This window comes from Cucumis sativus, chromosome 3, assembly GCF_000004075.3.
Source record: "Cucumis sativus cultivar 9930 chromosome 3, Cucumber_9930_V3, whole genome shotgun sequence".
NCBI classification, from domain to species: Eukaryota; Viridiplantae; Streptophyta; class Magnoliopsida; order Cucurbitales; family Cucurbitaceae; genus Cucumis; species Cucumis sativus.
In genome coordinates, this window is record NC_026657.2 from 2,570,891 (window position 1) to 2,584,412 (window position 13,522).

Consider the following 13,522-nt stretch of genomic DNA (forward strand, 5'->3'; position numbering starts at 1 on the left):
GGAAAAAGTTTGAGACTTGTAAAAGTAAGAATTACAAACCCTTTAGATAATTTGTAAACTTGGAAATCAAATAAATACAAACTTTTCCTGAAGTTTATTAAAAAATGATGGTTTATATGGTGGTCCTTGTATTTTTACAATATTTTTGTAACATCCCAAGCTGACTTGGTTTAAATAATGAAAAAGAGTGTATGTGCATCATCGTTATCATTACTTGTCTCGAAAGCTTATGTGGATGTACTTAATTTACATGTTTACCCAACAATCTTTTCTTAGTTTTATCCTAAAATTTTGTAAACAAAGATCAAAAGGGTTGAAAATAACCTTTGAAAAACACTAAATCAAACTAACACAAAGTTAAATTCATTAAATTCAACATCTCACAGATAAGAAAAATCACTTTTTTTTAGTTTTTGAGTTTTAAAAAATATATGATTTTAGCGGGATGTATTTTTTTAAACCCCAAATTAAAAAAATGTAAAATGTTTCTGATAAAATTTATAATAAGTATTTTAAAGAAAATAATATGTTAAATGACAAAACTTTTAAAAATATTTATAAAATATAGCAAAATATCATAATTTAGCTACAATCAACCACTATATATCAAAATAGACTACTATTTGTTATCATAATACAAATAAATAAAGTAGTACATCATAGTTAATGAAAGATAGGTGGTGATATTTTATCATCTTTTTAATTAATTTCATTATATTTGAAAAATGCATAATAATTTTTAACAATAAAATATATATTCTTATTAATAATGTATTTTAAATATTTTATAGTTTAACTATCATAGAACAATTTAATAATAAAAAATGACTTGAAATGAACTTTTGAGTTTGTTTTTACACTAAAAGGAAAAAAAAGAAAAAAAGAAAATTTAGTGAGTAAATAAATGCATCTATTTTTAAAAATTAAAAAACAATGTAAAAAATTGAAGAGTAGTTTTTAGTTTTTAGTTTTTCAACAACCAAAAGGCAGAGAGAAAATTTTGAAAAAAAAAGAAAACAAAAGAGTTACCTTGTTAAACACGGAATCAAAACACTATAAATACCTTAAAATTTCTCCTTTTTCAAATCCTTTTTCTATTTTCCCCCAATTTTCATTTCACCATTTCTCCTTCAATTCTCTCTCTCATTTCTTTTTATCTTTCTGTTTGGCTCTAGATTTCATCATCTCTAACATTGCGCTCAACCCAAGGTTTCTTCTTCTTCTCTTTCTCTCTCTCTTTTTTCCTTTCCTTTTCTCTCATTTTTCCCCTTCTTTCTTTTGATCCCATTTTCTCAGATTTCATCTCTGTAATCCCTTCCTTTCAGCGCCGTTTTCTTGTTTCATGAGCAACTACTGGAGGTTACGTTTCTAATTCCTTCAAACTCAGGTTAATTAATTCTTCCCTCCTCTTGATTTTCCTCTTCGCATTTTGATTTCCTCTTCTTCTTATTATTATATTGTTTGTCAGAGATTGTGTCGTTATTCGAGATTTCGCTTTCTTCGATATATCGTTTCTTTTCTTTTCTTTTTCCTTTACATTTTCGATTTCCAATGATTTATTTAATATTTTCAACCTTTTACCAATTTATTTACGTTTCTGCTTTTTTTTTTTCCCTGTGTTTCTTGTCGATAATTTGTGAATCTTAATCGCTATTCTTAATACCTGAATTTAACACACATGGGTGTTTGGATGGACAGCCGCAGTGGAATTGAAATCTATCCTATTTTTATTTGTCTTCAATTCGATGGGTATTTCAACACCCGTCTTATTGTTGGTGATCTGATTCCATTCTAGTTCCAAACACCCCCACAGGATACTTGTCGAAAAGTTGGGCTTTATGAACCGATTGACATGACAGCTCCTTTTTATCTATCTATCTCCCCTACCCGTCTGTGATATGATTTTTCACCACAAATTTCTATTTTGTCGGTTGCTGGGAACTGTGAACACCGTCGTTGTTGAAATAATTCACGTGCTTTTGTTGATGTAACTAACTTAGAGAGAGAGAGAGAGTAAAGAAGGAAAGCCCTTCTCTTGTCTTGACTTTTTCCCATTAGGAATCTGGTGTGCAGTTGGTCAATTTAATAATTTTAACCTTCTTTCTTTTCGCCATATCTCTCTCTTTAAAATGGGTCTCCATTTCTTGGGTTTTCTTTAACATTAATTTATTTTTCCCTCCGGGTTTCATGTTTGTTTTTCTTGACTGATGTCTAGGGACGTGGATGTAATCAAAATTACAAATTGTGAGTAAAACAAAAGAGAATTTATAAAACGTTAATTGAAAACTTTCCAAACGAGATGGGTTTGATATTAAAATTCGACCCAAAATGCTCAATCTTAATTTTAGATTACAATACAATATATTCTAATCACACTACGAGTATAATAAAAAAACAATTTTTTTATAATCGTTTCTTCTCATTAAGATTACTTTTTTTTTATTTGAATTACTTTTTAAGTTTTTGTACTTGATTCAAATAACAAGTCCTCAAGATGCATTCTACCTTTTTTAAGTATAAGAAGACTAATCCTTACAGAATATAAGGACACAGACAAATAGGGGAGAAATCCTTCCTTACAGAATATAAGTACCGGCAAAATAAATGGTTACAAAACATCAAGAGCCAAATATAGGGAATAGAACATGCTTGAATTTTGTTGTTAGTTTTTGCAAATTGATATTTAAATTGCTGATACTAGAGTATTTATATTGGTAATGATAGCCTTTTTCTTCTTCCTCACACTAATCAAAAGGTAATTTTTTTTAGTAATGTTGATATATCTGGGAACACAGAGCTCTACTGAAATGGATTCAGTAATTACTAGCCTGTGTGGGACTCGTCTTTGAGCGGTTGGCCCTACCAGTTACAGGACTCGGCTTTTTTATACAACTGTCTTAAGAAATGACTTTGTGGTCCGTAGGCGGGGCCTAGGTGTCCGAACATTTTTTGTTTTCTTGTGAGTTTAAATGTATTATGAAAAGTAAATTTTTAACAACTCTTTTGATTTTGATTTTGAATGAAGTTTTTGTGAGAGTGTATTATTAATTTCTATGGCATCTTTTCAACGTTCTGTAACAATCTATGGACACTACCGTTTGTCTTAGTTCGTCCAAATTGGAATACGATCAATACATTTTTGATCTATTTGATGACCAAGAAAACATGGTTGGTGCTATGGAGTAAAGGTTCTTTATTATTATCTTTTTGGGGGTATTAAAATCTAATTATTGATCTACAGAAAATATTAAAACCCAATTAACATGGATAATCATTGTATGCCTCTTTTGTTTTTTTGTAATCATCGCCCTTATTTCTCCCACACACTCACAGCACTCTTTCAAACAGAGTTTCCATCTATAAAATGTTCTTTTTTATTTTATTTAAGAGACGATGGCATGAATATATCCCTTTTTGTACTCTTTATTTGGTTATAAAAAACGTTATAAAAATTTATCATAATGCAATATATTTTTGTCACTAATTCTTTTGCATCTTTACTGACGATGTTGTGCAAAATTAGTCCACGAGTTTGTTTTTTGAGATTAAGTGCTCCTGATGCTTAGATTATGCGTGATTCCCTAAGATATGCCTGCAATATTTTCTTTGTTGTCCCAGAAGAGTTTTTTAATCCAGTAGTAATATTGTAATGGGAAATACACGATTCGTTGCATAAAAGATATGTAGATAAGACCTGAAGCATTCTTATCCACAGTTAAATGTGTCTGGACATAAATCCAAAAATGAGGTGAACTGTTGAGTTGAATACTTTATTTATTTATTGGAGATTTTCACTTGCCTTCTGAATATATTTTTGTAATAAATTTAAAAACCATTCCTAAGTTCTGAATCGTTCAGCCTTCCTTCCTTTTTGCAATACTTCTTCTATTTTACATGTAAATTCTGTGTATGCATCATAAATCAATTGTTAATTAATTTGTGCAAGTAGTCTTTAAAAAAAATAGCTACTTGATGTACATATAGACAAGGGTGTCGTGCTTTAAAATGGTATATGAAACCCTATTTATGTTTATTCTAAATTTGGCATCTGGAAAGCCGGAAGGCTTTTAATCTGAATCCTTATGGATTATCTTGTGCACAACAATATAACCATTTTCAAAGTGCAAGTACCAATTGGTGTCTCTTAACATTCTTCAGGGCTCGTAATTTAAATATGATTCAACTTGATGTCATTAATCTATAGCCTTAGTTTCTCCTCTGGCACTGTCAGGAAAATTATTCATCAAGTGGTTAGTTTAGTACTGTCAGGTCTCCCTTAACCACCTCCCCCGTATTTTGCCGTTATAAATTATATTCACAGGTTGAGAACTATATTATATCTGAAATCAGAAGGTGCATGTGATAACTGTTGCACTAAAAAAGATGTTAACATTTCAAGACCTGAACTGGTTACATGGCCGATAGAATATTATTATGCCCATCTTCGGGATATGGATCATTTGAGTTTGACCATGGCTCATTTGGAAAATATTATTCCACATGTTAGATACCTTATCCGGTTTATGGTTAAATAATTTATTCCTTTAAATTATTTGTTAACATACTGCTAAGGTACATGATAAATATTCTGTGTACTAGCTTCTAATTTTAATGTTTTTGTTGTTGGTTTCCTTTTTTCTACTTCTATCAGCTGATGTAACTTGTTAAAGCTACTCACCATTAGCACTTTCCCTCTCTATGCAGAACAGACGATAATCAACATACTTTTCCTTTGACAAAGGTCTAATAACAAATAATGTTAGGCTACGTTTTATAAATGCTGTGCTGCTTTGGCAATGAAAAGGTACCCACTGCCATAATTTGTCTTTCCCTGTTTGCAACTTGGCCGCTTTTTTCTCACCTCCATAATATAGTTTCATTTTATAATAAATCTATGTATCACCAACAGTTTTCAGGAAGACTGCGCTTGATGGACTGCTCACCAAACAGTAGTGACAAGAAAACATTGAAGCGTTGGTTTTTCATTGATAAAAGGGTCGGGTAAATTGTTTTCGACAAGTGGGACATAAATCTGTATTTGATCGATCTTCTTCCCATCACACCACTGTATTAGAAAATATATATTTTTTTATCTTGTATTAAGTTGTTATATGGACTTGACATCGAAGCACACATCTCCTGTTCTCACTGAACCTGCACCAATGAATAAATCGAGGCTAGGAATCCATCCTGCTATTTTGCCTTACTCTCAATCAGGTGGTTCTTTTCCCCCAAGTAAATATATCACAATCCCAAGGAAAAAGTCAGGAAAGTTTGATGATGTCTGGTCCAATGGTTGGTTGGATGCAATGAAATCCTCTTCTCCTCCTCGGAAGAAGCTAATTAAGGATTTCGATGTTGATTTCCCTTCCGACGATGATACTGATGTTGCTTACAGCTCCTGGATGGTAATGTTTGATGCTTGTGAATCTTAGCTTCCTCCTTGTCTAATATTTTCCACTTCAATTTACTCATATTTTTGTTGCTGGTTCTGCAGCTGAAGTATCCTTCAGCACTCAACTCTCTAGAGCAAATTACCAGTTACGCAAAAAATAAGAAAATAGCTGTTTTTTTGGACTATGATGGGACCCTTTCTCCAATAGTAGATGATCCAGATTGTGCTGTTATGTCAAATGCTGTACGTCTAGCATTCTAACAGCAATGTCCAACCATACTTGTCTTATTCCCTTTTCCATTTTCATACCAAAATAATTTCTTCTTTTTACCAGATGCGTTGTGCTGTAAGAAATGTTGCCAAATATTTTCCAACGGCAATCATTAGTGGAAGAAAGCGAGAAAAGGTAAATGGAGTATCCGTCCGAAATTCTCTGTTTTCCAGCTTTTGTCAATAACTCAATTTCTTTAGGAACTAAAGCTACCTTTTTTTCATTTATTTTCCAGGTTTCTGAGTTGGTAGGACTAACGGAACTCTATTATGCTGGTAGTCATGGGATGGATATCGTCGGCCCTGTGGGTCAAACAGTGCTGAATTCCCATCCCAACTGTATTGGATCTACTGACCAACAGGTGAGCAATTGAATCGAATAAGAACCTTGTTTTCTAATATTATACCTTAGCTTCTTTTCTTTTTCATTCTTAATATGATTATCGCACGTTCATAATTTATGATTTCATTAATTTTAACTCCCATGAACTCTCTTTTAACATAACAGGGCAAGGATGCTAATGTGTTCCAGCCCGCTAGGGAATTCTTACCCATGATAGACGAGGTGGACATTATTTTTTTCTTCTTATCATCTTCAAGTTTTAGTATAATGTTTCAAACTAATAACGTACAAGAAATTTATTTGTTGTAGGTTTTTGGAACCCTCGTCAAGAAGACAAAAGATATTAAAGGCGCAAAACTTGAAAATCACAAGTTTTGTGCCGCTGTACATTATCGCAATGTAGATGAGAAGGTAATGTTTCAGGATATCTAATGATTGTATCCTCTTCAAATCTTTAACTTCTTATATAATCTGGGTTCTTAAACATGTTCTCCCGTTTGATCTTTTTCAGAATTGGCCTACAATAGCGCAATGTGTTCATGATGTACTAAAAGACCACCCTCGTTTACGATTAACACATGGGCGGAAGGTATAGTATATGCATCATTACGTGCAAATTTCCATTATTTAGAGTTTCCTTTTTCCTATGTTCTTACTACTGCTTCTATACGGTTGTAGGTTTTAGAGATCCGTCCAGTGATTGATTGGAACAAGGGAAAAGCAGTTGAATTTCTGCTTGAATCTCTAGGTAACTGTTTGTTTGAGATAAATGGTATGAGTTAGCGTGCATATTCTCATCCCAAATCTAATAATCTTGCAGGATTGAACTCAAGTGAAGACGTGCTCCCTATCTTTATTGGGGATGACAGAACTGATGAAGATGCTTTTAAGGTAACAAATCTGGATCCTACTAATAAAGGATATATATAATACGGAATCCTAGGTTGGTTTGTTCAAGTGTTAAAAAATCTTATTCACTGTTTCTTGCAGGTGCTGCGAGAGAGAAACCAAGGGTACGGCATTTTGGTGTCTCCTATGCCAAAGGAGACCAACGCATTCTACTCTCTTAGGGATCCCTCAGAGGTGAGTGTTTTGCAAATTCCAAGTTAATGTGTATATTTGGACTAAGCTAAAAGTTAAATAATGAGAAAGTAGAATATATTAGGATGAATGTTGATGAAACTGATGCAGGTAATGGAATTCCTGAGAGGATTGGTGAGAAGCCAGAAGAAGAAGGTGGTCGGGGGTGGTGGTGAAGAGGGGGGAAAACAAAGAATTGGATAATTTAGGTTTTCTTTTATTATTACACAGAATAACTGAAGCAGTTTGTGTGTGTGTGTGTGTGTGTGAAATTTGAGAATAGGGTAATAAATTGATATTTGGGGTAAGTCTGTTGTGTTTAGGGTTGGTTTGGTTTTGAATCACTACTCTGCTATTTTGTGGGTGGTGGGGGGTCAAAGGTTTCTTTTCCTACCCTTACCTCTGGCAGAGCACACAAAGAAATGTTCCAAATGGTTTCCTATTTTTTTCTTTATATATTATTTCATCTCTCTCTCTCTCTCCCTCCCAATATTCTCAACATGTAAAACGTTTTTGAAGTTTAGTACCAGATCATTATGCCTGGGAATTATATTATTTTTGTTTTCCACACCCTCAGAGCTCACTTCTTTCTTTCTTTTTTCCTTTTTGGCTGGCTTAGTCTAGTGATATTCTTGTTAAGACAGACATATAAGGTTAAACTTAGAGTAGGACTTACCAAGATATAAACATAGTTCAACGAGATTCAATGTGATTCGGAGATCCACTCATTTCTAAAAGATGTCAATACCTTTGAAGTTATGTTCTTTTTATTAGAAACGATTCACAATGAAAATTTTTAGGATAGGTTAAATGTAATTCACTAAACCTAAAAAAATATCATAGTATATTTTTTATCAATATAAAAATTAAAGTATTTGATCTTTAAAACAAGTATAAAATTGACAGTGATTGGGTCAAGCTCGTTTGAATACTAACAAATATATATATTATATAAAGTAAAGAGTCGAACAACATGAGAAACAAACAAATGTTGTAAATTTCTTAATAAAAAAAAAACTTGATAGAGTGTAAGACTTAAATACAATAATTGATAGTACAAAAGAGCATAGAAATTACTTCAGATTAAAAGAGAGAATTGTGAAAGATTGCCATTTGGAAACCTCAAAATTTCTCTCCCCCTTGTTGCCCCCAGAAACACAAAGATTCAATTTTCATATATAAAAAGGGAAACTTCCATGTTAGTTCAACTGAAAAATCGATCATACATCTTTCTCCTTCCTACACAAATTAACCGAAAACAATAGGTCAAATTTAGAGCTTTAGAGCGAAAAGAAGAAGTATAAGCATGTTTCATGGAACTATTTGCTATGTATTTTGAGTCAAGTTTTGAAAATTAAATCTTTAATAAATATAGTATTGATTGTTCATGGTAATTGGGTAATAAATACTTAAACACTTTAATGTACGTAATGATAGTTTGACTATTAGAATGATTCATGGAAGAGTGTGACTAATCATTAACATTATAAAAGATAACAAAATAAAACAATAAAGAAATGTTTTGTTTTTGAAATTTGGGTTAGAATTCAAATGTAGTTTTAAGAAAAGTGAATAACATACCATACACATAGTTAGCAACAAATCATTTTTCTTTTCCCAGAAGGAAAAGAGTTAGGAAAAATATAATTTTGATTCCCAGTCATTTTTACTCATTTAGTAGCTTTTCAGTTAAATTTCAGATTTAAATTATTACAATTTTACCATTCAAACCATGGTTTAGATTACATTTTCAAATATTTAATTTTAAAGGTGAGTTATTTTAAAAAAAAAATAGAATATTTAAAAGCTACGAAAAACATTATTTCTTAAGTATATTTTAAACACTTTCAATGTAAATGAGTTTTTTGAAAAACTTTTTTTTCTTAAATCAATCCATGCATACTATTAAGTTATATCTCAATTTGATTCTAACACCCAAACATAATTATTTATATATATTTTTAAACTTTTATAAAATTAATTAGTAGATGTGGTGAAGATCTCATATTAAAAAAATCAAAAGATCTCACGCTCTTTAAGCTAAACGAACTACTCATTTTTCTGTCAATTGATTTTGAGATGAAGTAGTCAATGTTATCTCATTATAATGAAAACAAAGATGAAAAATAATAATTTAATGAAAAACCAAGATTATTAAAAGTATAAATCTCAAAATTAAACCTAAGGATCGAATTAAAACAAAATCCAAATATCTATAATAATAAATTTGCAGCATTTTAAAAACATACCAACTAAATTGAAGTTGAACTCGAAATCTAATAACTACAAGTAAACTGTAGTATTTTGAACCATATCGAATGTATATGACATAGAAATGAGAACCAAAACTATCAACAATAAAAGTTCAACTTTTTCTGAAAAGGGTTATCAGACATCCCAAAACACACATAAAATTATTGGTTGAATATATCATCAAGCATTCAACAAAACAAAAAAATCCAACACAGGGAACTAGAGGAAAGTAAAGAATTTAAAAGGTAAGAGTGTTTTTGTGTTTGACCTGCTCAAGCCATTGTTTGTCTCTCTCTTTGGCACAGTTTGATATTTCAGGAGGAAGAACCAAATCGAATGTGAGGGAAATGAGCCCACTTTTTCACCATGATCAATTAAACGAAAAAATATAATCAACACATTAGAATAGTCGAATATGAATATGGTTCGATTACCACAAATGTATGTGCAAGTAATGATCATCACGAGACTCAGAGTTCGAATCTCTTCAAACTCTAATTACGGATTGAAAAAAAGGTTTAACACAACCATTAAATATGATTAAAACATGATTTAATGTCATTATAATTTATCAAGGAAAAAGGAAAGATCAGAAAATATATGTATGGATACATACGTTCTTAGCAGCAGCACTGAAGGCTTCTCTATGAGAGATGTCTGGATTGGCAGCCTTGATGCGTTGGATCTCGTCTCTACATTATATAAAACATGGAGAGTACGCATAATCTTCAAAATACTATTTTATTATCAAACTTAATGTTTATCTAATATGATATCATCATAATTCATTAAACACAAACGAACACTTAGAGATCATGATCACCTTAAAAGAATATATATAGATATACATATATCGACAAATCTTAAATTGGCTATAACTTGAACTCGTAATCTTTATAAAATACAGACGATTTGCTTGCTTGGTTCCTATATTTCTTTAGTTACCAAATGAGAAGATGGAAACAAAAAGATTAGGGGAGAGAAGAAAAATGAGTACTCACTTGATGAATCGGTTGTAAGCAGAGGGTACCCTTTGTCTCTTTTCTGGAGCTGTTTAGTCAAATAATTAAACCATAGTATATATTCAATTCTAATCTCAACAAATTTAATTAATTAACTCTTAAAAATGTAGTTCTTAAAAATTTGTTTCTGTGGTTGGATTTTAAGGAAGAAGCAACTATTCTACTTAAATATTGATACAAACCTAATCAAAAACCAAAACTAAAAACAATAATAAAAGTTTAGCAAATGGGATCCAAAGAGTAATCAAATTCATCATAGCTATTATTAACATTGATTTTCAATATATATATATTATATATATATATATATATATATATATATATATTTTGGAACTAAAACCTAAAAAATGTTTTGCTAATAAGAGCCCATGCATGCATTTTGAGTCTAACAAAAAAAAGGATTCAGTTTTTTTGTGTTTTTGTTGTGTACTTTATGAAGTTTGATAGCTGCCACACCCTAAACAGAAGAAAAAGCAAATAGGGGCTGCAGAGATTAAAACACACATTGAACCAAGAGAAAACTTAAATGAATATATCTTGGAACCAAAGAAAACATCTTCTCTTAAATTTAATTTAACCCTATAATATATAGAGGAAAAAACACTTAATTAAATTACTCTTGACATATAGGGTGAAGAAAGAAAATGATGAATAATAGTATAAGTTTAAGTTTTTTTTTTTTTGCCAAGTGCTTAATCCTTTCTGTATTATTAAATAATTTCAATCAAACAAAATACCCAATGCATCTCATTATCCAATGAGAACTACACTACACCTATGTTTCAAAATAATAATAACAATAAAACCATTTATGTTATTCACTATAATTACTACAAAAAAAAAAAAAAACCTTAATAATGATAGCTAGGTTTTAGAGTGAACTCTTTTATCCAAAGTAGCTTTATTCAAGGCATTTTGTTCTTTTTTTTTTTAGGACGAAGAATTATTCTTATCTGAAAAGTTAAGAATTCATTAAAGGGTTTGTTCATCACTTAGAAATTTCTCTAATTTATATGAAATATGTGAAGGAAAAAAATTATATGATGGACACCAAAACTTATATGAAAAAAATCAGAACAAAAAATTAGATATATCAAAAGAAAATAAAAATTTTCTTTTAAAAAAATTGATGAATGAATTAAATTATCTTACGTCTATTTATGGTTGGAGGTTGTCTTGGAACATCATTAGGTACACGAGTGGCCATGGTTAAATCAATTCCTTCTGTTTGGTTCATCAAAAAATTTGGATTTGGATTTGAGATCTCTTCCTGACAAAACAACAACAATAACCAAAACTTAAAATTAATTTGAGTTTCACAAACCTACCTATTATTTTAGGGTTCTTAGTTCCACACGGTTTTATCATGTGTTACACGCACGGTTTTGAAAGCCAAAAGAGATGTTTGAGCTAGGGATAAAAATGGAAGTAAGAAAAACACATATAAAGATAAATAAAAAAGTCATCAAATAGAGTATAGCGTTAAGAATTACCAAGAAATTGTGAGTATTGGGAGAGAGAAAAGTGGTTGAGTGAGTGAAGCCATGAAATTGACTTGGAGAAGGGAGAAGCATTCCACCACACATGTTTACTGGCAGAAGATTGGCACAATAGCCACAACGAACAGTAACCCTTTTGAACAAACTAGTAGAAGGAACACTCACCTAAATAAACACAAGTTAAGAATAATTAAACAAAGAACAAGAAGAAACCCTAAAAAAATTGAAAAAGGAACAATGTTGCAATTGCTTACCGCTAAAACCGTGTCGCAAATGTTACAATGAACGTAGCAAAGCTGGTCGGAAGGAGGAGGAGGAAGTTGAGAGAAAGTAGTAGGATGGGAAGAAGATGACATATTTAACAATTTGTGCCCTCTATTTTCTTTTTTTTACGATTTCCTTCCTTCGACTTTGTGGTTCTAATTGGTTGAGTTTTTGATTGACTGATTTGATTGGATTGACAACTTAACTAAATAACCCTCATTTCAGATCTATGTTCTTTTTTTTTTCTTCCCTCTTTGATTATCGACATAAAGCAACAAATAAAAAAAAGAAAAGAGAACGAATCCAAAGGATAAACAAAATGTTGGAAAGAGAACACTTTTTTCTTCCTTCCTAGCAAGTTCACTTGTTTTACAAAATCACTTGTTCTGATACTGTGTAATTAAAGACACAGAAAACAAAATCACAAGGTATGACTGTATGTATGTACGTAGGTATGTATGTATAATTTTGATATTCCCGATGCATATAGGAGAGAGAAAAGGACATATGCATGGAGGTGACAAACTCAGCTGTAGTTTTCAAAAGTTAAAGAGGGGTGTTGTGTTGTGTTGTGTTATGGGTTCTTCCAATGCTATGAAGTTTTCCTCAATTTCCGAACCCTAAATAATATCTTTTCTTTTCCCTTATACCTCTTGGCCTATAACTTCTGTCCTTTTGCAGACAAACCCTCTCTTACTTTTCTTTTTCTTGTGACCAATAATGGCATAATCATCACACTATCATCATTTTCTTAACTTCCCTGAAACTAATGAGTTACTATTAATTTTTTCTTTATTAAAATGCAGACCAAAAACTATTGTAAGTTGTAAAATAACTAAAATTATTTATCAATATACAAATTCTTTATATTCTATTAATAATATAAATGTATTGATACTAATAAATATTTATAGATGTATATATTAATATCATTACTTGATACTATAATAAACTACTATTAATCTCTATTACTCATTTAGGTTCGACATTTTTATATATATTTTAGTTTTTTTACTATATTTAAAAATATTTATATTTTTATGAGTTTAACATATATGATGAAATTGTATTCGAAAAATATGTAAAATGAAAAAATAGGTAAGAAAATGTCACTAATGTGAGAATAGTATACAATAAATAATTTAACTTGTCTACCACTTCCTATAATATTTATTTATCAATTTATACTTTTTCTTGTTTTAATTTTAACATTTCATAACAATAAAATCTGTACATTTATGTAAAATTTATCAATCGCCAATATATTTGATATCAACATTTTGAACCTTATCGCTAACTAAATCTCACTCTTCAATAGTGTGTTTTCCTTTCGTCTTCTTTCATGTTCAAGAGCATACATTAAACTATATACTCTAAAATTCAAAATTCAAATGAT

At 30.7% G+C, this 13,522-nt stretch overlaps 2 protein-coding genes across 7 annotated transcripts; one reads left to right on the forward strand and one right to left on the reverse strand.

Moving 5' to 3' along the window:
- Window positions 1-1,071: 1,071 nt before the first annotated feature.
- Window positions 1,072-7,658, forward strand: LOC101220548 (probable trehalose-phosphate phosphatase F). 4 transcript variants are annotated; one of them, XM_011652116.2, is made up of 14 exons: window positions 1,072-1,209; window positions 1,297-1,387; window positions 4,705-4,804; window positions 4,910-5,408; window positions 5,498-5,638; window positions 5,730-5,801; window positions 5,902-6,027; window positions 6,174-6,230; window positions 6,318-6,419; window positions 6,520-6,597; window positions 6,687-6,756; window positions 6,829-6,899; window positions 6,999-7,091; window positions 7,200-7,658. In XM_011652116.2, the coding sequence occupies exons 4-14, from the start codon at window positions 5,112-5,114 to the stop codon at window positions 7,290-7,292; spliced, it is 1,200 nt and encodes a 399-aa protein (XP_011650418.1). In that variant the 5' UTR covers window positions 1,072-1,209; window positions 1,297-1,387; window positions 4,705-4,804; window positions 4,910-5,111; the 3' UTR covers window positions 7,293-7,658. The 4 variants fall into 4 exon arrangements, with proteins under 4 accessions (XP_011650418.1, XP_031738724.1, XP_011650419.1 ...); XM_031882864.1 differs by having other exon boundaries at window positions 4,710-4,804; XM_011652117.2 differs by having other exon boundaries at window positions 1,075-1,209; window positions 1,326-1,387.
- A 353-nt stretch (window positions 7,659-8,011) lies between these two features.
- On the reverse strand, window positions 8,012-12,532 carry LOC101219601 (protein YABBY 4). Of its 3 annotated transcripts, XM_004150599.3 has the most exons (7): window positions 12,117-12,532; window positions 11,857-12,027; window positions 11,516-11,633; window positions 10,343-10,391; window positions 9,958-10,033; window positions 9,610-9,697; window positions 8,012-8,327 (listed from the first exon to the last, which is right to left on the reverse strand). In XM_004150599.3, the coding sequence occupies exons 1-6, from the start codon at window positions 12,216-12,218 to the stop codon at window positions 9,656-9,658; spliced, it is 558 nt and encodes a 185-aa protein (XP_004150647.1). In that variant the 5' UTR covers window positions 12,219-12,532; the 3' UTR covers window positions 8,012-8,327; window positions 9,610-9,655. The 3 variants fall into 3 exon arrangements, with proteins under 3 accessions (XP_004150647.1, XP_011650422.1, XP_031738726.1); XM_011652120.2 differs by lacking the exon at window positions 11,516-11,633; XM_031882866.1 differs by lacking the exon at window positions 8,012-8,327 and having other exon boundaries at window positions 9,609-9,697; window positions 12,117-12,218.
- Window positions 12,533-13,522: the final 990 nt, after the last annotated feature.